We start from the raw sequence: 23,826 nt of genomic DNA, 5'->3' as shown, positions 1-23,826 counted from the left end.
AATTACCGTCGTAAATACATATCGTGCACTGGCAATTCTCCGCGACGCATTTTTATGCCGTTCCCAATAGTCCGACAGTAAGTTTGCAATGCACAGGCACAATCAGATAGAGAACACCCATGAACCTTTTCTGAACCCCTAACGCATTACAGAGCCAAAAGCACCCGTCCTAGATACTTTCGCCTCAAATCCTTCCGCACATATTCATCCGGATGCTCGATCTTATGGCATCTAAACGTCGGCTTTTATCAGATTCAGCTCAGATACGGCATTTAGACTGAACTAAAGTCATTCACATTGATCTTAGTAACAAGGGTGAGTTTACTTCAGCAGCTGCAGCATTTTTTTCCTTTCAGGGCCTCGACCCGAAGTGGAGATTCTTGCACGGAAAACTCCTCATATTCAGTTCAAAGCTAACCCTGCCATACGATGTACACATGTACAAGTTCGGGATACATAATTATTAGTCACTGATCAGGACTTAAGGTAAAGCAAAATAAATGCCCCTTCGTAGTTTCTCGGATAAATCTTATCGACAGCCAGTGCGAAAACTGCTATAATTTTTTGTCCCCTCTGCCGGATGCAAAATTTTCAAACAGAACAAGACCTCTTTAAGATGAAGATGCGAGTTCACAGCCATTGCTCTTGGAGTCGGGCTTCGGATTCCACAACCCAGCCACCTCTTTATGCTTGAGAGACTTTCTCAGTTTGTATTATTATCCTTGGGTGTCATTTTCCGCTGCTTGAGTTACGCCAACCTCAGCAGGACGAAGAACTCGCTCATATAGCATGTACCCCGGCTGCAACAACAAAATAAACACTTGCCCTTTACTACACACTCGAAGAAGATCGACAAAGAATAGATTCAGCTTCTCCATCTTACTAAGTACTGTTCTGGAAACAAAAAAACTCTAGCCTACCAATTGATGATTTTTTCATCTAGACCCAAGTAGCTCCCAAAGGACATAGACAAAGCGACCTTGCTTGCCCATATGCCATCATTGATGTCCTAACTGACTCAACTATACAAAAATCAGCAATTTATGCCGGACATTGCATCAAGACACTCATCCCTCCTAAAGCAACTGAAATTGACAAATCCAGAAAGCTTTTAAAGTTACTTCTCCAACTGTGCTATCAAGTTCAAAAGGAGTTACTACTTCAGCTGCCAAGACCTAAATATACCAACATATTAAACAAGCAAGATATTCGCAACTAGACCTATATCATCAGAACAACAGATCCACCCAAGGTACACTGCCAAAAATAAGAAGGGAAAAGAACTTCCAACGAACTATAAATGATACTAATATAAAGGAACCACAGTTACCTTCAGAACAACAGCAACTGTGCCTGGAGGTTTCGAATCATCTTGCAATTGGAATACTGCATTGTGCCTATGTGGGTCGAATGGTTCATTGACAGGATCATATTTCTCAATCCCAGATTTTTTGAACACCTGAAAGTAAAGGCACAAGAAAGCTGTTAGACATCTCAGAAGCAGCAGCAATCATGGAATCCGACACATCTACAAATTCAATGAAGAAAGAACTTAAGAAGGCACTGGAAATCAACCAATCATGTGAAGCCAACTTGACTAGTATTTTAGTTTTTGTACATATGTTGTAAGCAAACCTGTGCATTGCTACGAGAAGAAAACATTTCAAAAGATTTAAAATAGATCAATTGGGAAAAACCAAGTCCACATAGACATAGCACAGATATGAAAGCCGAAATCATAGAGCTAGAAAATTTGAAACAAGGGTTCTGCTATAGGAAGTAATTCTGTCAAAGCCACGTCCCAGACAACTACAAGTGACAACACCTTAAACAATTTCATTTGAGGCATACAGTCAGCAACATCGAAACATCTTTTTTTGTAGGTAAAATGGAACGTACAGCTAATTTATTCTCCAAGGCTCTCCAACGAATATTTAGCAACCCAACATACTTTTCTTTCCATAAAAGTGAAAACAACTCAAGATCTTTCCACTCAATTTACCTTAACTTTGGTGCAAAAAGTACAGCACCACAGGTTCTTTCACTACTGACCAAAACCTAAAAGGAAAAGAAAAAGAAGAAGAAGAAGAAGAAAGTTCTCTCACTGAACGAATTTCATCACAGTATTCCTATGCTCAGCTATATAACTTCCACAACTATTATCCAGAGCTGAATTCAAAGGATACCACCACCATCCTCAAACAACTCTGGGGACCAATTCATGCAAGTCGAAGCTCATATCATACGAAATGAGGAAGACCACCCACGTACTTCACAGGTTCTTTTCTCGCCATTAACAGTGCAGTGTGAACTTCAACTTTAATTAACTTTTACACTAAGAAGACCAGAATATGAAGTACGACTCTGGTAAAGGGGGAAAAGCTACCTCCAAAAGCTGCTTCTGAGTCATTTCAACACCTTCCAGAAGGGTTTTCAAAAGCGGAACAGCTCCAGTAGTATCTTTTGAAGCATCAATTTTTGCAAAACTTTCCATGACAACTGAAGAGGCTCTACCCAAATTGTCTGCAACATCCAGCAAGCTTTTCGCAAAACTCTGCAGTAAATATTTAAGCAACCATTCTTGACAAATTGTGACAATCACAAAAGCAACTATTCCATAAGAAACTACATAAGAACATGAAAGCAGCCCTGCTATCCAAACAGGGGGAGAAACTGTATAGACAACACACCTGTATGGCATATTTCTTTGCATTCTCCGCTTCTCGCCTAGTTCTGTCCATGACGTTCTCCATTTCAGCATAGGTTCGAAGAACTTTATCTTGCATTTCGTCTATCTGTTTATGTTTCATCTTCAATAGTTCTTCCTTTTCTGACACAAGTTTCACCAAGTCGTCCATAGAGAGCTCCTCGTCTCCCTCCGAACCTGCATCGAGAAACCCAACTTCTTTAGTGCCATTTTCTCAATGTCTGATAGTTTCAGACATGATGCTCGAATTCAAAAGTTGAACCTGAATTTCCTGCCTGGTTGGGCACTTTAGTTTCAACCGCTTTAGGTGCATCGGTGGACGCACCGTTCTTTTCCCCAGTGCTCCCCTGATCCTTCTCACTAGGTTCAGGTGATGCAGAGGAAGAAATTCCAAACCGACGAAGCAACGAAGAACTAAATGTCGAATGATTTAACACGAGAGCCTGCAAAAAGTAACCCAATGAAACATAGGGAGAAGACAAGCATGCCAAGTTCCATAGCACTTCAAGCTCAAAATAGGCTCCATGGATAAAGAAAATCAACTCCAAGCTAGCTGAATGCCAGAAAGCAATATTAATCTAACTCCTAAACTCCTCACAAAGCAGAAACGCATGGTGGGTAGAAAATTGAACCGGTTCAATTTACACAAGTAGAGACAACCCAACAATCCAATCGAGCACTCCGTATAGTAACACGAATTAGACAGATACATAATGCAAACGGCTCTGCGGATATTCATGAAAGTCATCAACGGACCCGATAATCGATCACCAAAACCGAGTCCATCCTCGAGGACAATGCACAAAAAGATAAACCCTCGATTCGACAAGCTCGTAGTTCATGTAGAGCGCGGTTCTTTTAGTACCTTACATGGGGTGTCGGGCGAAAGCGCATCAAATTGATTGGAGAGAACGGGCGAGGGCTTGTTCAGCGAAGGTGGAAGGAGCAAGGCGCTTCGGCACGCGCCCCTCCAAGCGCGAGAAAAAACCCTAGACACCAACATGACCGAAGAAGACGCTGAAAGACCAAATGAGAAAATGAGAGATGAAGGGTCTGAACGACTGATGATGGATCGAGATTGGTGGTCGGGAAAGAGATTTCCCAGCTTCGAAGGGAGGAGAACGGAAGGGGACAGGAAGGGTTTTAGGGCATTGTTGTTTCTGGACGATATTGCCCTGGTGGTGGGATGAGTGAATTTTTAGGTCAGACAAATATGAATTGGGAAACTGAAAACTACTCTTGAGTTTCCTCTCAAATGGAAAGGTGATTGAAACTTTCAAAGTTTTAAATGGCATCGTCAGGAAAGTGAATAGGCTCCAATTATTTCGCGAAAAATATTTTTTTCATTTTTCGGCGTTTGATTTGCTTAGAAAAATGAGTTATCGGAAAATAGTTTCCTATCAAAAATTAAATTCAGGAAAATAATTTTCTCTTTAAAAAATCGGAAATTCATTTTAAAAAATATGATAAGGTATCAACGTTTAAACCAAAAACTCTACACTTAAGCGTAGAAATGCCTCGACCAAAGAAAAAAAGCATGGAACCCAACGCTCATTCTCAAGTCCTTGGCAGTTGGGCTTGGTCCTTGACGACCGAGCCCGGGACCCTGGCGCGTTGGCCGACCGCACCTGAGTCCATAGAGGCTAGACTCAGGACACCGGTGCCCATGCCTGGGACACCAAACCCGATGATATCGAGGCTGAGCCTAGGTCCCCGACGCCCATGCCTGGGTCCATCAAGGCCAAAATTTATAAAATATTTTTTACTTTATTCTTTTCTTTTCCTTTTCTTTATCTTTTTCCTTCTTCCTCCACCGATCGCCAAGCCTCGGCGACGCTGGGCCAAAGGCACAAGCCGGCCTCAGGCAAGGCAAGCCTTGTTGTGATCTAGCGAGGTCAAGCCTCGCCTATTGCCTGTTGTCGGCCGTCACTAAGGTTCAGTGACTAGTAGAGGAAGAAGGAAAAAGAAAAGGAAAAAAAAGAAAAAAGAAAAATAATTAAAATTTTTTATTTAAAATAAATCACAAAATTTGTCCACGTCAGCACAGCCGATATCCACGTCCGTAATTCCCACCAAATGAAATTTTCCTTACCATATGACGAAAAATATGTTTTCGGTTTATTTTCATGTATTAGCCAAAAACCACAAAAATATTGTCATTTTTTTGGAAAATGACTTCTCGGAAAATATTTTTTAGACATGTCACGTTTTCCGCGAAATAAACAGAGCCTAATGTTAATAAATTTTATAAAATCGAGGTCTTTGATAGTATGGAATTCAACTTTAAATAGTAAAAATATAAAGGGTTAATATCACGAAAAACCTCAAATTAGTACCTCAAATTAATTTTTTTACTATCAAAAACCTCAAACCGGTACACTTGTGATAAATTTATCCTTTGTTAGTTTTCGTTAAATTTTACCGTCAAATTGCTGAGTTGAATGACACGTGAAAGTTGACGAGTGTACCAATTTGGGATTTTACCCTCCGTTTGTCACAGGTTTACCGGTTTGCAGTTTTTCGTGGTATTAATCCAATTTAACACAAATTAACGAAGGGTAAATTTGTTGCAAATGTATCGGTTTGGGGTTTTTGGTGGTCAAAAAATTAGTCTAGGGTAAATTTGTCACAAATGTACCGGTTTGGGATTTTTCGTGATCAAAAAATTAATTTGGGGTAAATTTGTTATAGGTGTACTAGTTTGGGGCGTTTGTGATGCTAATTCAAATATATAAAAAAAACTAATTATATTGGAATGAGATTATTCGTCGTATCGTATAAAGTAAGGAAAATCTCATGCTCTTAAGAATTACAATCCCTTTTTTCTGCAAAATATTTCTTATTAGTTATTTCATAAATAATCTATCAATAATAAAATTCGTAAATATATAATTTTATTGATGTCAATTATTTACATACACATAAAACATGTACTGATGTACACTTTTGCTAGATAGGAATGAAGAGGAAAGATTTGACTAATCGCCAGGAAAACGAAAAGAAAAGAAAAGAACGGTGATGCATAGTATCTCGCGGGTAACCACGAAAAACCAAAAAGCAATGCAGTAGAATAACCAAAATCATTTGCATGACAGAGGATTTTAGGGAACATTGCAGTAGAGGTAGAGGCTAAACCAAGTGTAGTCGAACACTGTCTTTCACCTAGAAAACGTTGTTGAATCTTCATCGAAACTAGATCGAGTTGAATGGACTATGTTTACCAGGACGTGTTAGCGGTATGCTAAACTCAAAAGCCATTACCTGTAAATTACTTTTTTCATTTTTAAACATAATATTCCAGAATGATTATCATCAGACATTGGTCGCCTACGACATCAAACAAGAGTCCAGGCTGTCCAGCTACACATCCAAATGAAGAAGACTTATCCCAATATCCTGAACCCGGTCATTCTTCAGCCATGGCCTCCTCCGTTTCAGAAGCGCGATCGTGCCTGCAAAGCATAAGATGGTCCATAAAACACATCGAAATTATCATAAAGCATGTCAACCTCGAGTTCCCGTTCAACAAGCCAACCCAACTGAGATTTTATTAAAAGTAGAATAAGCTTTCCTGATATGTCATCAGGTACTGTTGTGGGTCTATGTAAGTTGTGATGTTTGAGAGTCTCATTATATAACAGTGACCGTGAATGGAATGCAATGAAACGAGAACACTGAGAACAAGTAGAACATGCCTTGCATGAAGAAGCCTTTAAGTAGTCATGTTACAAGGAAGTTCATTTGAACATTAGGGAGATCCTACCATCCCTGGAATATGCTGAACTAATCTTATACTTTGGTAAGAAATTATTCGACTCACAGATATTTCCGAGACAGTTGATAGATCCCGGTCCCACCCATCGCCATGTTCACGCAGAAGAGATTCCAGTTTTTCTGCAATATTATGAAAAATGTAATCGACTTTACAAAATGCAGTGTAATCCTTCAAGGCAAGAGAAGGCAATACCCCTATCTTGTTGAAGGCAGGGCCCTAATTAAACTAGGACAGGCATGATGTCAGAATATGGCAAACATCAACATGAACATACGACTAAAATATGTTGCTTCTTCAGCATATAATCGTGATAGTATAATAGATGGAACAAGTAAAGATTTTCCTTTTTGTTTTCGCTGTATAAATACATCTGGGTTCATTCACTATTCTCAAAGAACTTGATGCTTGAAGCATATCACAATCAAACAAGTAATCCAGACCGTGTTTTCTTCAGCATCATGATTCCACAAAGTAAAAATCAAGATGAATGCAAATTTGTATCATCAACTGGCATAAAATTACAAAAACTTTCACTAGAAGCTCTAATGGACCATTGCTAGGCGTGAAGACAACCTCATAAACCAGAAGATAGTAATTTAGGAGATAGTGGAAGAATCCTTCGTGTGCAGCAGAGGATGGATTATAACACATTAATTCTTCAAATATTGATCATGTTTTGCACTAGAACAGGCAATAAATCATACTCTATGGTCTATATGCTTCTTTTAGAAATCTTAGAAGTCTCCCAATGTATCAAGACTGTAATTGAAGCGTACCGGCTTAATCACCAAGCTGTAGCGTGACCAAATAACTCCAGTGCAAGCAACAACTGCAAATCAATGAACAGCGACAACCCAGACATCTCACCCCGCTGATATATCCAAATCGGAATTTTCTGAACAATAAGTAGAATACATCGACCAAAAAAGTGAAACTTGGGATTTGTGGAAGGTGCAAACCGCATTGCTGAGGGTAAGAGATGTTTTCAGGTGGTTTCGAGAAGTCAGCGACATTGGCTATGCTGATAACCCACTTGAAAGTCGGGGCCCAAAAGTGAACTGCAATGGTCATAACATCCAACAATCAACTTGATCACACATATTACTGCATCATACACTTTTACAAATGGATGGATGAAGAATAAGTAGGCAGTCAGCAGACAGAACAAATGGCATGGCGAGATCCATTTGGTTATGAGGGAAATTCCTCAATTGGGAAATCACTGTTTCATTAAATGAAAAGCAAATATATGACTTGCATTTAAGCTTCCCTCATAGTGTTTTATGAGCATGCGAACTTTGACACACACAGCCTTCCTCTTGTTCAGAGACAAAAATGACTTTTTAAGTATAGTAGTGGAGAAAAAAGTGCAACGGAGTCCCATCTCCAATTGGCAGCAGTGCGACGACAAAACCTCAAAAGGATTTGTGCCTAAGCTCATCGTGTAACTCTATATAGGCATCATGTGATATACTGGGAGAGTGGTTTCTATCAACTAAGACACCCCCCTTGGGGGCTCGATTTCATTTGCCTTTTTCTCCCACTTTCTCCCTCTCGCTCGTGGGCTTTGTTCAGCGTGTATGACTTTGATTTCGCAGTTTCATTTGCTTAGACAGCTCAAAATTTTGAGCCTCCCAAAGAAATATCCAGCTACTAATGGTGAATCCACTTTTGAGATTTGATTCGAGAAACAGTGAAGATCGCCGTAAACTAGTAATCTGCAGTAATCATTATCACTGTAATCCTCTGACGAGTATGACATCGAAAATTTTCCGGCAGAAACCTGGTATGATCACCCATCAATCCATTCATTGTCGCATGCTCTAGTCATTCTATGTAAACCTCTATTCAACAAACTCCAATTGCTCCATGTATAACACCTCGCATCAAATGATGATCACTAGTCACACTCAATCTTCTCACTTAGCTTGCAAGTTTCAATATGTACAAAACACAGCACAAAAATTCAACAAATAGCCTGCGAGAAGAAACGATTGCTAAAGCAGAGAGAAGAAGACAGGAAATAACAGGATACGAACTGGTTTTTGGTCCTGCCGGGTGATTCCAAAAAGCTTGGAGCTTTGAAGCCGCCATGGAAAATCTCTGACTACCCTCTTCGTGTCTCTGTACCTGTGAGCGGATTGAAGCTGAATAGCTAATTTTTACACACTAGGAAACAGGAGACAATTCCAAAAGAACGGGACTCGTCCACAGCATATCAATTTTTTTCTTTAAAAGGATATATGTCCAAAAGAGGAGCAACTTGATCCCCAAAAGGTACTCTTGTATATACCATTGTGGGTTCCACTTACCCAACCGGAGATGCGCAATAAGTGAGGGGATGCAGGTCCCCTGCTCGCTTGTCGACTCGGGCGTTAAAGTTCAGCGTTTTCAATTCATATCATCTTTAATATACTATCTACTCAGTTAAAATATCATGGAGGATTTTCGTCGGAATGGAGAAATAAATTGGTAGCATCTCCACGTCCATGGACAAGATAAGAACCAGAGAAGTGGGGCTGTCGCTCGTCCAATCCAGATCAAGCTAAAAATGTATGCTACCTTGTTATGCGTAGTTACATATAATATAGGTTCCTTTCCTTTCAGCTAACTTTGGGCCCTATACAGAAATGTTTTTTTTTAAGTGAACAGGTAGGTCAGTGTTGACTGCAGAAAGAGAGAGAGAGAGAGAGACATGTTACAAAGAGAAACGTCCAAGAAAAGGGTCCCTCTTATCCTGTGCTTCCGTGTACTTCAACGAATATATTTGTAAAATGAGTTAATACCACAAAAAACTTCAAATTGATATATTTATAATAATTTTATTTCGAATTAATTTTTTAATCACGAAAATCTCAAACCGGTACATCTGTGATAAATTTACCTCGAATTATTTTTTTACCATAAAAAATCCCACATTAGTACAATTGTGACAATTTTACCCCGAACTAATTTTTTGACCACAAAAAACCCCAAACTAGTACACCTGTGACAATTTTACTCCAAACTAATTTTTTTAACACTAAAAATCTCAAACTTGTACATTTGTGACAAATTTACCTTCCATTAGTGTCGGTTAAATTGGATTAATATCATGAAAAATCACAAATTGGTAAACTTGTGACAAACAGAGGGGTAAAACCCTAAACTGGTACACCCGTCAACTACCACGTGTCATCAAACATTACAATTTAACAGTAAAATTTAACGGAAACTAACGGAGGGCAAATTTGTCACAGGTGTACCAGTTTGGAGTTTTTGATAGTCAAAAAATTAATTCGGGGTAAAATTGTCACAAGTGTACCAATGTGGGGTTTTTGATGGTCAAAAAAATATTTCGGGGTAAAATTGTCACAGGTGTACTAGTTTGGGGTTTTTCGTGATATTAAGCCTTATAAAATTGCTTACTTTGAGGTACATTGTGTTTCGCAAAAAATGAGTAATTTTAAAAATATTTCTCATAAAAGGATCACTTATATTACTTACAAAAATGGATGAAAGAAAAAATGGATAATGGCACAAATGGTCCTTGAACTTTAGTCCAATGTGCAATACCATCCATGAACTTTTAATTTGTATAATGTGGTCCCTAAAATTTGATCTAATGTGCAATGCCATCATTAGACTTTTAACTTTTTCAATATAATCCCTAACCTATCGGTAAATATTCAATGTAGTTCCTAAACTATATAAAAATGTTTAAAAGTTCATGGATCATATTGAACATTGGATCAAAGTTCAAGACAAATTCAAAGTTTATGGACGTCATTGAACATTGGACCAAAATTCAGGAACTGCATTGAACAAATTAAAAGGTTAGGGACGACATTACACACTGGACCAAAATTCATGAACTATATGTATTATTTTCCTAAAGACAAGTATTGTCCACGAAATGTTTAGACATAAATTATTATCGATAATGAAAAAAAATTTATTAGCTAATTATATCAAAAGATAAAAGTACTTATTTTTAGGAAGATTTTTCAATACATTCGTTTTCCATAAAACAAAGGGAATATTGATTTACCTTTTTTTTTTCTTATAGGCTCCATTTATTTCGCGAAAAAAGAATGATTTAGAAAAGATTGTCCTAAAAAAGATCGATTATATCACTTAAAATAATTAGTCAATAAAAAATATTTTCATTACCAACAACAATTTATATCTAAATATTTTCATGGATAAAGAAAGGAAATATTTTTTCTTTCATATATTTACATAGCAGATACAAGCGATCATTTTAAGAAATTTTTTTTATAAATTTTTTTTTTCGAGAAACAAACGGAGTCATATAATTTGTTTTCTTTTTCCTTATAAACATGGGAGGGTGATAAGTACTTAATGAATTACTATTGATCCGACTTACCACGGGAATGAATGAGCCCAATGAGCCCAAGGATGCACTCTCGCACGCCATGTATTCTAGGACTCGCTCGACCCAATCTTGCTCTTAAACAAACGGGCCTTGTCCGTCGTTGAATGGATCGGATTCAACGTCGGCCGCAGGCTGACAATCGTGCTCTGCCGTTGGATCGAAAATTAATTTTTTTTAATGTCTCCCGACTACTTTAACAAAACGCTAATGTGTTTTAGCTCGTGGCAGGGGCAGGCAAGCCTTGCATTGTTAACTGGTTAAGAAATGATATAGATAAGACTTGGAAACTTGTGTAGACGATGAGAAAGGTAAGGATGAATTTGCAAATAAGTGACTTGCACACCGTTTGAGGTTTTTCTAAGTATGAGGCGCTCTCGCAATTTCTCGGGAAATAATAATTCGTAGCTGTTGGGCCAGAACTCACAAAATAGCAGATCTCAACCACTGATTGAGGACTTCTTAAGTTTTTAAATGTAAAAGACCTACAAGAAAACGCGCAATTTCGATTAGGGGATTGATGCGGGAAAATTGACCAAAAAGTCTTAAACTTATTTTATTTTAGTTAATTAAGTCTTTAATTTACAAAATTAGTATATTTTATAGATAAGATGAGAGATATTATATGTGCATGGCGATTCATAAATCAATATGATCACTTGAAATATATAATAAATAAAACGTGAGACATTTAGATGTAGAAAAAGTGGTTGTCATGAAAATTCATGCATATAAAAGGAAGTCTTTCATTTAGCGTTTATGTTTTTATTTTGGGTCAAAATGTAGCATTTATGTTACGTGTCACGTTATTGTGGTATCAATTACAATATAACAATCCATTGTTGGTCCAATGAAGATGAAGGAAAAAAAAAAAAGGAAAGGAAAAAGAAAAGAAAAGAAAAACTAAAAAATTCGAAAAATAAAAATAATAATATTATAATAGTTGTCGATTTTTTTATTTTATTTTTCATTTATTTCTTTTTTCTCTCCCATTTTTCCTCTTAACCCCAAGTAGGGCGCTCTCGCCGAGCCATAACAATCGGCCGTAGGCAAAATAGGATCTCAACCACTTATGAGGACGTTAAGTTTTTAAATGTAAAGACCTACAAGAAAACGCGCCTCGATTAGGATTTGTCACTAAACCATTTTTTAATGTCCAAACCTTTAACTGAGGGCGAGCCTTACTTTGTCGAGCCCCCACCAATTGGCGAAATCGGCCTCGCCAACCCCTACGGATTGACGAGTTTTTTTTTTATTTTTTTTTTTTTTTTTTTTTTTTTTTTTTTTTTTTTTTTTTTTTTCTCCCATTTTCCTTGCCAATGGCTAGCGGAGGCGAGGTTTCGCCGAGGCCTGGTGAGGTCAACCTCGCCAGCCTCGCCTCACCTCTGAGTGACAGAGGCTCGGCAGGCTCAACGACCAACCGAAGGAAGAAGAAGGGGAGGAAAAAAAAGAAAAAGGAATAGAAAAGAAAAGTAAAAAAATTCGAAAAATATTAAAATATTATTAAAAAGTGTCTACTTCAGCGCCACGTTGGCCAGCGGCGTCCACGTTGGTGATTTCCGGTCAAAATTGATCGAATAGACTAAATTGGCAAGAAGTGAAAAGGTTTAGGACTCAATTGGCAAAATTGAAAGGGCTAAAAAAGAATTGGCAAAAGTGCAATAAGTTTATGATTTTTTGGACAATTTTTTCGATTGATGGGTCAAGGGCCAGATTTTCATGGCGGTTACAAAAGCGACGTAACCCGCAAGGCAAGTGGATGGGTACAGAGGTTAGGGGGGTTCACATTTGAAATGTGACTACTCCCACTGCAAAGTGCAAACTTTCGGCCCAAAAAGCATCAGAAGCACATGAAAGCTTTTATCCTTCCTTTGTAGGGAGTTGCAACTACCAGGAGCCAGAAAGAAGTTGCAACTGCCAAGCAAGGATGTTTTAAGGTATCAGGATTGCTTCTCAAGTGCAATGGACGGTCTACAGCCTCGAAAGGACGTGACACGACATTACGTCGACTGCATTTAGCTACGCTCGGCTTAGAAATACACATTGGATGCTAAGGACTGCGAACCATTTAGGGATCCGGACTTGAAAGCCTCTTTTAACATTGGATCATATTTACTGCTTTTCCCGGAAGATGCTAAGGAATACATCGCAAACCTTAGCCGTTAGAAACATAATGGTCATGTCCAGCAACACAAACCACCTGTTCTTTTCAATCTCAACATCATAATTATGAAGTGAAAGCCAATGCTCAACGCTCCGGTAGATGCTTATTTGCACACTCTAGTGAATTGCTTTCTGCATTTAGGATTGTCATGTCCTGAGTGACTTGTTCTTCATCAACTTCCTGAATAGTACCATTACATTAGTAACCCCAACTATAAACAGTTCAAAGACCCCGCTACTTTTCATCTTCTCTCATACTAATTACCATTTTCCGCTCCAGCTCGTCTCAATTACTTGTTCCTGGTAGGGAATCACTTGAATCAGAACCCCAACCTATGGCACACAAGGCCGTTTTTGGTGTCGTGCTAGCGAATCTTCTACTGCAACTCCAGATAGTTTTGACAGAAGTGCCCGCAGTTATCGTGTTCGGGGACTCCTCGGTAGATACCGGGAACAACAACCAAATTGCTACTGTTGTCAAAAGTAATTTTGAGCCCTATGGTCGCGATTTCTATGGTGGTCGGCCCACAGGACGGTTTTCTAACGGCCGAGTGTTCACGGACTTCATTTCAGAGGCTTTTGGGATCAAATTGACAATGCCGGCTTACTTGGATCCAGCACATAATATGACAGATATGGCCACTGGCGTTTGCTTTGCCTCAGCCGGAACCGGTTACGACAATGCCACTTCCAATGTTCTGGTAAGCCAAAGCAATGTCTACAGAGAAATCAAACATCTCGCAAATGAGAGTTCTTGTTTGATAACATTTCCACTAAAGTTAGACCTTCGTTTGAGTCCTCTTTTCTATACCGGGTAGCAAACTGAATACCGGGAGTTTCGTTTCTTACATCAATACTAGAAATCGGAGTTGTAACATCTAACTAATTCGCATTTCACCATCCTAAATTGACGTGCAGTCTGTGATTCCTCTGTGGAAACAACTGGAGTACTACAAGAAGTACCGGGAAGAGCTCAAGGACTATCTCGGACAAGAAAAGGCCGAATCAGTCCTAAGAGAAGCACTGTACATCATTAGTTTAGGGACCAACGACTTCCTAGAGAATTACTATGCAGTTCCGGGCAGATCATCAGAGTACTCCATCGAAGAGTACCGAAATTTCCTAGCAGGAATTGCAGGAGGCTTCGTCGAAGCTCTTTATGGGTTAGGAGCTCGGAAAATAATGCTGGGCGGGCTTCCGCCCATGGGGTGCTTGCCCCTGGAGAGAACCAGGAACCTTCTTTTCGGAGGCGGTTGTATCGAGGAGTATAACAATGTGGCTAAGGAGTTCAATGTGGAGATGCAGGGCCTGGTCTCGAAGCTGAACAATCAACTTTCAGGAATCCAACTAGTGTTCTCTGATCCGTATGGTCTTCTCTTCCAAATCATTCAGAATCCGGAATCGTTCGGTAAGCTCCGACCTTGCATGCGCGGTTCTTGATTTGGGGACGAGTTAAAATTTTGCTCCATAATTTCAAAGAGGCCTAAAGGTGCAGAGTCTTTGTTGAACAGGCAACGCTAGTACCAAAAGAAAATTCAAATTGAGAAAAGAAATGAACAGAATCGGGAACAGAACAGAACTATTTCCAAAATATCAGAATCTAACGTAACCTTACTTTGACTGCAGGATTCCCGAATGCAAAAGAATCCTGTTGCGGAACCGGCTACTTCGAGATGGGTTATCTGTGCAACAAAATTAACCCGTTCACGTGCCCGGACGCGAACAAGTACGTGTTCTGGGATTCGTTTCATCCGACGGAGAGAACGAATGGTATCTTAGCCGATCATGTCATGAAAACCAATCTAGCTAGTTTCCTAGTTCCGTGATATGATCTTTGCTTTTCCAGTTTCGTGCGGGGTCGAACTTAGTATTTTACTGCAAATTTGAAGAAGTCCATCCGAATTAGATCAAGTAATATAAGCGCCTTGTCTTTCGCATTGTATAGGCTTATCTTCTTCTTTTGACGGTTTCAAGTAGAACCAGCCAATCCCGTCAAAGATGGTAAACACGTCATGCTGCTTGCTTTATTTTAGAATAACGTCACCAGGTTGTTTCCCATGGAAAAACCCAAATTTATGTAGATGATTGGAATAATTTTTCTCCAAGAAATTTAGTTTTGGCTCTACTATATAATAAAATCAAATCTATGAATCTTCATTTGCATCTGTTTTGTTCTAATTATTAGGGAATTTAATATCATATCCGAGTGACAAAACTTAAAGGGTCTGCTAAGATAAGCTCAACTGGGTGAATCACCCGACAAACGTGCAATTAATCTTGCCGCTAGCTACGATGACTCCCAAATTAAGAAGCAAAAATTATTACTCACGTTGTCTCGTTGCAGTTCAAGTTTCTACAAACTGCTGTGGACCTAATTTCGACTGGAATTTAGTCGATTCGAGGAGGACATAAATGCGTAGACAATGACACAACCTCACATGCATATACTGTACAAGGTCCAAGTCAAGACGAGTTTTGGGAGAACGAGTCTCGCGACATGAACATTTTTCGATGTGGAACGCGGGATGATCCGGCCACATCACCCGCATCGATGCTAGTCCTGCAAATATTTAAATATTTAAGAGAATGGTTATGTGGGAAAAGAATAATATATTGGGCAGATTACTTTCGTGATTAGGTATTTGCCTTAAGTGACATGTAGCATGGAAGAGCTTAACTAGTTGACATTTTACTATTTCTAAGATCATTGATACTGCACGTTACTTAAGCTATATAATAAAACTTTCGAAAGTCTGAATGAGTCGGCCATCTTTAATGCTGTGAGATATTACGGTACATATCCGATTAAGAGTTTAGAACCGGTCAAAGCCAAGCAAGTTATTGTTGATAGACGTTCACATATGAATTCTTCAGAAATGAACGTGCTATTGGGATATACAATTTAAGCAGCGATCGGATGAGGAAAGCTTGAAACGAATTTGAGTCGGTATGAAATATGGCACTATATCAATATGGCCGTATTTATGTTCTCACGGTCATCATTACGATGTCGAAACCATATCTTAATTGTCTATCTTGCTTGCCAATTGCCAGTGGAAAGGGTATTAAGTTAGGTTTTGTATTAATCCCACGTTTAATTAACGTTTTTTAAACTAACACAGCTTCATCATCATCAACTGGGTCACGTGACCTCTCGTGGGAAGACAATTCTTGCGGTCTTTGAAAACAAACACCATCCCTCACGAAGCTGTCGTTTTTACTTGGTCTGTTCGGGCAGTTTCTGATCAGCTTCCTGGACCCTCAAGTCCGCCACAGTGGAGACTTTCTTGGGCGGCTTCACCATGAGCACGAAAAGAGGCCACAGCGACGACTCTCTGTCGACGCCGGGACAGACGAACTCGCTCCCGGAGAACCACAAGCGCATCAAGACCGTCGATCACGCGCCGGAAAACGGATGGAAAGCGAGAGGTCCGGAACAAGTGAGGAGCAACACCCACTTCTTCAGTTGCCATAATAATGATGGCGAGTCAACGGGCGAGAAGGAGGAGGAGATGAAGGACTGCGATTCTGATCCAGGGATCCTCTTTTTCCACAAGTTCTTCTGATGCCTAAAGTCAGAGGAGCCATGGACGAGGAGGAGAGAGAAATAAGAGTGTTCCTTTTTATCCTTTTTAGAGATGGGTGGTGCTAATAAGAGATGAGGCTGCGGTTCATATTATGAGTGAGACAGAGACAGAGAGACATAGAGAGGGATGTGGATAGGCTGTCATTTGCTTGCTGCTGTATTTCTTATCCTTCTATCTAGTGAGAGAAGTTTGCTCTTCTGTATCTGCTTCTAACCATTTTAGTTTGTGTACAAACTACAAGCTGTCCTATCTGAAGCACATGAATTCCGTTTGTGGCGTATCGAGAAAATACGACGCATCCCAATGTATAATCCAGTTCGCGTCATTTGTGAAAAGTCGATCATTTCCGCTATACCAAATGGAAGTCAATTTCGGGTTCATTATTTTGGAAAAAAGGTGACTACACAGAATACTCCTTCCGTTCATCACCAGCTGTTTAAACAGAAAAGTTTTAACTGATTTTGCATTCCTTCATTTATTTCTTTTTCCTGGTAATTACTCATCGCCAGAAGGGCCATCTTCTGCCGGGTTGTCGAGTTATTGGCCAAGAATAGATAGAACCAGATTATCTCTCAACCAGTACTATTAACATTTCAGTATCAATGACAATAGCAAGAGCATCATTAAGGTATTAGAAACAGTTCCAAAAGGAAATCTATCAACTTCATGACCATCAGTTTGCAAGAAAGAGAGGAACAAGTGTGGGAGGACCAAAATAATCATTTCCAACCGCTTTAATAAGAACATAATTTGCCTCGACAGTTGCATGCTTCTCAAAGAATACTAATATCATACAGGGCCACGATAAATTTCTATAGGTAGGGTTCATAAATGTGAACAATCGCTCAAGTACTTGGTTGTAACAAATCCCTAATCGTAAGGATTTCTAAAATTCTTCAAGAGATCTGGGATGTCATAACCCAGCATGTCATCCACAGCTTGTATCATTTTTGGCTTTAGCTTCTCGAATTTATCAATATTGTAACCACTTAATGTCTCCCTAAAGTGCTCCGCATTTGGAAAATCCCCTGGAGGTAGATGGAACTCTCTCTGAACCTGCAACCCCACACATGCGATGAACAAGTGAAAAACCTAAATTGAGAATGCGTGCACATGGAAGAGGAGGGAGAACCTTGGCAAATTCGTCTTCCAAATTATCAATGAGTCTCTGTTGGGTCTTAGCTTTGCCCATCATAGCAGGCATCTCCTTTCTTAGATGGCTGATGATATACGCATGAATCTTAGCAGCTCGAGCACGTTTCACAAATTCATTAATCTGGTAGAATCATATAAAATTGAAATTCATCAAGCGCCATGAAAATTACTTGAGTGGGGAAAAATTAGGTACTCACAATTATCAATTACTAAATATTCTATAAGAACACAAAGGCATGCAGAGTAACATGAAGCATTCACTTACCCTACGATCACATGCCTTCTTTGGGACATCCTTTAGGTCTGATAAAAGGTCCTCCTGTTCTTTCTCAAAAAGTTCTTTTCCAATGGGACCAGTAGCAGCTTCATTCACAGGTTTGTCATTAAATGAGCTGCCGAAAAATCCAAGATGTTAATTCGTCATTGGCTTTAGAAAAAGCCTTACACGGAATGAAGAACAACTTTAATAAGTCGTCAGATATCTTTTGCATATGATCAGACAGAATAATACACGGGAATATTAATCATAACAAACCACACATGCTGGAAACTTCCAGAGAGACGTAAATGCAACAGTATGACTTTAAATTTCAATACCTGCAACCAAAATGATGCTCAAAAAGGAATTGTTAACAAAAGGGCCCATGTATTCTTTGTCATGTCACTAACGATTGCACGGAAAAGTGACTAAAAGAATGATCATGTCATTATGTTGTAAATGTGAACATCAAGAACGAGCATAAGATTTGCAGGTCTATGTTGATTGGAACCTACCCAATGTAGACTCGCATAACTTCTGGAGTATTTATGACTTTACCAAGAGACCACATTAACGCTCCATACACTCTCATCAGCTGCAACAGAAAAAGGATAATCAGATAAGACTACTGCAAGATGAAATGGTGCTTTGATAATTAACGAATTAAAATAGCAGTTGGATGTTCAATTCTCACTTGTTGGGTATCCACTTGGTCAGCTTTGTTCAAAACCACACGAATCTTGTCGTCATGACCACGTAGAGAAGAGATCACACGCTTGAATTCATCGCTTACATCAAGCTTGTGAGGATCAAATAGGAGCAAAATGAGGTCACACTTTGCAGCAAACCATGAAGTTACACCTGTAAAATCATAGGCACGCTGTGTTCGTTGCTTCTCACCCGACAAAACTCCAGGAGTATCAACAAAAGTGAAGTGCTCCAGTAGCTTCAGGCATGCAAAAGGATACACATACAGACGAGATAGAAATTAAAGTATCTGCAGAAAGTGTGAAGCACAATGTACAGAGTTTGAGAGATCATGCTGAGAAGAACTACTCACGGGATGAGGCATTTGGGAACACTGAAATTTTGACAAAAACGCAGTTCCAAATGTTGTCAGGCCACTAAATGGCATGTCTGCTTGGACTGCAACAGTGTTTCCGGGGATGCTTCTTTCATCCGGCCCGGACTGCATAATGACTCAGTTAGCTTTTGGACTTTTTTTACTTAAAAGATAATATTCACAAAAAGAGAAAGCCTAACATTACCAACAGCTTCCATCAACTAATTAGAGAGGGTGCAGATTGAGACTTTGTTCAATGAACATGCCTGTACCTAATTGTTCTTTTATATAAGAAAAATGCTAGGTATACTAAGGTTGGTCTACTAAATTAGTTCAGTAAATGAAGTGACATAAGTAGGCCTACGAACAAACCAGCCATATTTAACCATCCAACATAACTGTTCCACATCACTTAATAAACCAACTTACTTGACTAGTTTTAGTATACCTAACATTATTCTTTACTGAACTGGCTATAAAAGATTTCCAGTACCATACCATTACGACCACAAACCTATCAGTTGTTGGTTCAGGTCCAATATGAGCTCCTGTAAAACAATAATAGACAATGAGCACACCAAGAGAATCTTGTACAAGTATAGGGAGGGCAGAAAAGAAGAAGGATAAGTTACCTGGATAACTACTTTTTAGTAAATGCTTGATGAAAGTTGTTTTTCCAGTGGAGTATTGACCCAAAAGCATTACCATTGGTTTGGCATCAAAATCACTATTTGTCTGCAACAGAAATGTCAAACAGCAACAATCAGTTCACTGTGCCAACTATTTAGACAAAAGTTGGTAGATACTTTTAGGTGAAAGACTCCCTGTATAATTGTCAGTAGTTTCTTACTCACCAATGATGGTGACACAAAGTCATTGAAGCGGTAAGTGACTTCCAATGGCTTCAGCTTCTGAATATACAGTTTCTTCAAGCCATCAACAATGGATGTAACCGAGGAAAGAGATATCTGGAAAAAGCCACATAAAGACAGTTTAAAGAGTTAACATGAAAGGAACTGAGTTGTAAAGATATCCATAGAAATAAATAATTCATAGGAAGGTCACTTCGCAGCACAGAGCATGCAGTCAAAAAACCCAAAAAGTAGGATGAAGAATATTATTTATGCGTACATGGAGTTTACCATGCCAAAAGAAACTGCGACAGCTTGAGGACCACTTTCTAAGGAAGAGGACATATGCCTAGAAGCCAAATTTCCAAACGCTTCTAAGAGAATAAATGAATATTACTAAACGTGGACAACTATTTCAGAGGGTTTAATTATTATCTATCAATATTGGCACTTTAGAACACAGCAATCAACCCAATGCCACCACACCAAAGCTGTTCTGTCCGGTACAGCCACGATTGTGCCAAAGACTTCAACAAACTCAAAAATGATGAGAAAATGGATGCAAAAGATAGGTGATGTGATGCAATTATGATGGTAGGTGGATAAAGTGCATCAGGAAAGATGATATCTTCTGTTGCAGGAGTATTTAGAGCTGATGGAAGGATGATGCACCTTTTTGGATGATTTCGAAGAAAACCAACCGGCAGCTGGTGATGGTTGAGAGTGAGAACTGCCTGCATAATTGCTAGTCAGCAACTACTTTGACAACTAAAATACGTAACTTAATACTCTCAAGATGAATGCTAGTCAGAGACTACATTGTCAATTAAAATATGTCTCTCAAGATAAGCTCCTCACCATTAGAATCGGACTCGTTTGTCTTTGGCGAACGCTTTTTCTTCTATCAAAAAGGGATAAAATAGTCAAATGCAGGATTAAACGAGCATGAAGAACAGAGGGAGGGCAGACTTACTGCTAGTAAGGCATCTAGACCAGTCATTGTAGGAGGTCTCAAATTTACCAAGTCAACTGCAGCACCTGCAAATATATTAGTGATAGGAAAAAAGCTACATATCTTATGATATCATGCTTCTGACAGGAAATTGTCGGTGCAAGATTTTTCACCATAAATTCACATGACTACTTGTAATAAAAGGTCTGAATTGATAGCTTACTTTCACTGCTTAAAAGATCTTGTGTGATTGATTGTCCAGCTTGTGCAAGAGACACTAACTACAGGTTAAAGGGAGAAAAACAGGTCAGTAACACAAAAATAAAACTAATAGTCCATGACAAATATTTCCATGATACCTGCATTGCAGTAATGAACTCCCCAAAGCCAAGAAAACCCTGTCGCTTGGAATCTGCAATTGCCCACACCTGATGGGAAAACAAGGGATGAAAAGAGTTCGAATAGAGTCAACAATCAAACGACGCTGCAGGGAGGAGGAAACGCTCATGCAGTAGTAATAGTGCAATTTTAAAGGCCGTGGTCCAAAATAAGAATCATGTAAGTACAGATTCGAGGATAAGAAGCGACTCCTACAAAATAAAGTGGATCCAGCAATAAATGATGCGCAAATAACATTCTTTCTATACACGGAGGCTGATCTTTAAACAAGGTGGACTTTTTCTTCCCCTGAATACCGAGAAAAGATGGATAGTCGACCCTGAGAAGAAATTATCACTTAATAGATCGTGAGACCGACATTGCAGCTACATGATTTATAGTAAGTTATCCTCCATCAGGAACCTGTTATTCTCCCTACACATAGTTTACCATTTTCGGAATACTTGGCCAATGAAAAAAATGAAAAAGATTTGCAACCCAAATGTTGTTTTGGTTGCTCATATCACTCAAATATACAAAATGGAAAAAATGAATCATGAAGCAACTCGGGTTACAACTGCTAGATTGTTCCACCAATTCAGCTCTAACTGGATATACATAATCCTCCAATCACAAGGAAAAAAGCAAAGGATCACCGCACTTTAGCGGGAGAAAGAACACAATACAAACGAAATGCGAACAAACAACGCCCAGAAAGTAGTACAACAAGAACCTGCTTGAGGTCCGGTCGAGGCAAATTGGACAAGGCGAAGAACTTAATGGCATCGCTCCCCGTGATGCGCCCATCCCCATCTGACAATGCACACGGGGCCATCAGAACAACAACCAAAACAAAACAAAAAATGATCCGACACCGCGCAACAAAATGCACGACCAGAAAGGGAAAAAAAGATCGTCCTGAACTCCGCTTTCGAACAAACAAACAAGCAACAGCATTCACGCATCACGTTCCGCAAATGCCCATCGACAGATGATCCCGTTCGCAAACGCGATCTCAGAAACAAAAGAGAGGGAGGGAGGGAGGGAGGGAGAACCTGACCTGTATCAGCGCAGTCGAACCATTCCTGGTAGATTTGCTGATTCTCTTTGGAGCACGTGCTGATCGGAACCGGAGAAATCTCCATGATTCTCGAGCGAGCGGAACGAAAAACCCGACCTCGTTCCGCGGCGAATTCGAAATCGAATGAGAGAACGCGAGAAATTAATAGCGGAGGAAAAAAAGAAAATCCGATTTCCGGTTTGTCTCGCGCGTTGGGAGGAGAGTCCCTTCGCACCGACGGAAAGCAAAGAGAAACAGGACGGACATGGGTAGAAGCTGTCGCTCGAGTGGGTGATTCAAAACGACAGCGTTTCTTTAACCCCCTTGGAGACAAAACCAGATAGGTTGTTCAAATCCCAATCAAACGACGCGCGCTGCTACCGCCGCGTGTATTTTTCGAGTACGCCAAACCGAAATTACCGGGGGGGAAAGCGCGGGGCCAGAGTACGATCACCGGGCCAAATGGGCCGTACGCGGTCTAATCGGTGATCGTATCGTAGAACATTTTGGTTATGCCCTCGCGTGTGGTAAATTCTCTTAGAATAATGAAATTTTGAGCAAAAAAGAACTTTTGCAGAAAGAAATGTTAGAGAGTATAATTCCGACCAGGGATGAGCATTGGTCCAGGATTGTAACATCGACCCTGGACCGATCCAATCCGGCCAATTCCTAATCCCGAGACCATTGGAATTTGTATTATGCGAGTTCATCTCTAATCTTTAGATTTTACGGTTGGTCCCTGACCAACCCTGTAGTTATCTTTTTTTCTATGTGTGTGTGTAAACCTAGGTATATAATTATAAGTACCCCTCTTCTTCTGTGGTTTTCCTCTTCCAGAGCCTCCTCTCACTTTGATACCCAATCTCAAATTATCGCTCAAATCTTTCATTTTCATCTCTTTGGGTGATCCCTTCGTCTTTTCTCCACTCATTTGAACTCAGGAATTGATTATCTTCCCCTCCTTTTCGCGCTTCTAACTCCAATGACTGAATCAGCTGTATTTCTACTGCTACATGCGTGTCATTGATTCTTTTCGTTATTTCATATCTTTCTATAAGGTGGCGTTGTGGACGACGGGCTTAGCTTTGTTGGAACGGAGTGTTTTTCGCTTGATCGTAATTGGAGGCGAGAGATATCTCTCTACGTTTTGGATTAGTTAGACTTAGATTTTAGTGGTTTTCTCTTTTGAACTTGGTGAATTCAAGGGATGTAGACGATGAGGCAATTATGAGCTGTTGATGTGATTATAGCGATGGTTACGCCACATTAGTTTCTATTGAAGGAGCGAGGATGACTCGATGGTTGGGTTGGGCAAGCCTATCAATGTTGAAGAGTGAATTGAGAATGTTGAAAAGTTTGAATTAGGTAAGTCTAAGTCATGCATATTTCTTTTTAACTCATTAATTCCTTTTATTTATAATGAACAAATTCTTCTTTTTAGATATGGATAATCTTATTGAGGAGAAATAGAGTTTACAATTTGAAGTTGAATGAATATAAG

General features: G+C 39.5%; 4 protein-coding genes across 9 annotated transcripts; 1 reads left to right on the top strand and 3 right to left on the bottom strand.

Annotated features, from left to right (window-relative positions):
- Nucleotides 1-401: 401 nt before the first annotated feature.
- On the bottom strand, nt 402-3,880 carry LOC115668423 (grpE protein homolog 2, mitochondrial-like). Its single transcript, XM_030589883.2, has 6 exons — nt 3,573-3,880; nt 2,970-3,150; nt 2,691-2,884; nt 2,387-2,554; nt 1,331-1,459; nt 402-800 (listed from the first exon to the last, which is right to left on the bottom strand). The coding sequence occupies exons 1-6, from the start codon at nt 3,708-3,710 to the stop codon at nt 717-719; spliced, it is 894 nt and encodes a 297-aa protein (XP_030445743.1). The 5' UTR covers nt 3,711-3,880; the 3' UTR covers nt 402-716.
- Nucleotides 3,881-5,964: 2,084 nt separating this feature from the next.
- Nucleotides 5,965-8,743, bottom strand: LOC115665562 (mitochondrial pyruvate carrier 4-like). Its single transcript, XM_030587428.2, has 5 exons — nt 8,522-8,743; nt 7,442-7,540; nt 7,259-7,311; nt 6,528-6,601; nt 5,965-6,159 (listed from the first exon to the last, which is right to left on the bottom strand). Exons 1-5 carry the CDS (start codon nt 8,574-8,576, stop codon nt 6,114-6,116), a joined length of 327 nt encoding a protein of 108 aa, XP_030443288.1. The 5' UTR covers nt 8,577-8,743; the 3' UTR covers nt 5,965-6,113.
- Nucleotides 8,744-12,918: 4,175 nt separating this feature from the next.
- Nucleotides 12,919-14,908, top strand: LOC115665540 (GDSL esterase/lipase At4g26790). Of its 2 annotated transcripts, XM_056307972.1 has the most exons (4): nt 12,919-13,222; nt 13,328-13,721; nt 13,939-14,428; nt 14,647-14,908. In XM_056307972.1, exons 2-4 carry the CDS (start codon nt 13,356-13,358, stop codon nt 14,844-14,846), a joined length of 1,056 nt encoding a protein of 351 aa, XP_056163947.1. In that variant the 5' UTR covers nt 12,919-13,222; nt 13,328-13,355; the 3' UTR covers nt 14,847-14,908. The 2 variants fall into 2 exon arrangements, with proteins under 2 accessions (XP_056163947.1, XP_030443275.2); XM_030587415.2 differs by having other exon boundaries at nt 12,919-13,721.
- A 2,401-nt stretch (nt 14,909-17,309) lies between these two features.
- Nucleotides 17,310-22,580, bottom strand: LOC115665506 (EH domain-containing protein 1). Of its 5 annotated transcripts, none has more exons than XM_030587388.2 (16): nt 22,326-22,578; nt 21,999-22,078; nt 21,247-21,315; nt 21,111-21,168; nt 20,909-20,973; nt 20,794-20,836; nt 20,608-20,669; nt 19,939-20,052; nt 19,717-19,819; nt 19,583-19,632; nt 19,082-19,210; nt 18,716-18,967; nt 18,537-18,616; nt 18,028-18,154; nt 17,740-17,883; nt 17,310-17,663 (listed from the first exon to the last, which is right to left on the bottom strand). In XM_030587388.2, exons 1-16 carry the CDS (start codon nt 22,408-22,410, stop codon nt 17,478-17,480), a joined length of 1,647 nt encoding a protein of 548 aa, XP_030443248.1. In that variant the 5' UTR covers nt 22,411-22,578; the 3' UTR covers nt 17,310-17,477. The 5 variants fall into 5 exon arrangements, with proteins under 5 accessions (XP_030443248.1, XP_030443253.1, XP_030443262.1 ...); XM_030587393.2 differs by having other exon boundaries at nt 20,794-20,833; XM_030587402.2 differs by having other exon boundaries at nt 20,909-20,964.
- Nucleotides 22,581-23,826: the final 1,246 nt, after the last annotated feature.

Source organism: Syzygium oleosum, unplaced genomic scaffold (genome assembly GCF_021117445.2).
Source record: "Syzygium oleosum isolate NSW1041296 unplaced genomic scaffold, Sole_v2.1 Sole_v2.64, whole genome shotgun sequence".
Lineage (NCBI taxonomy): Eukaryota > Viridiplantae > Streptophyta > Magnoliopsida > Myrtales > Myrtaceae > Syzygium > Syzygium oleosum.
This window is presented reverse-complemented; position numbering and strand designations above follow the sequence as displayed.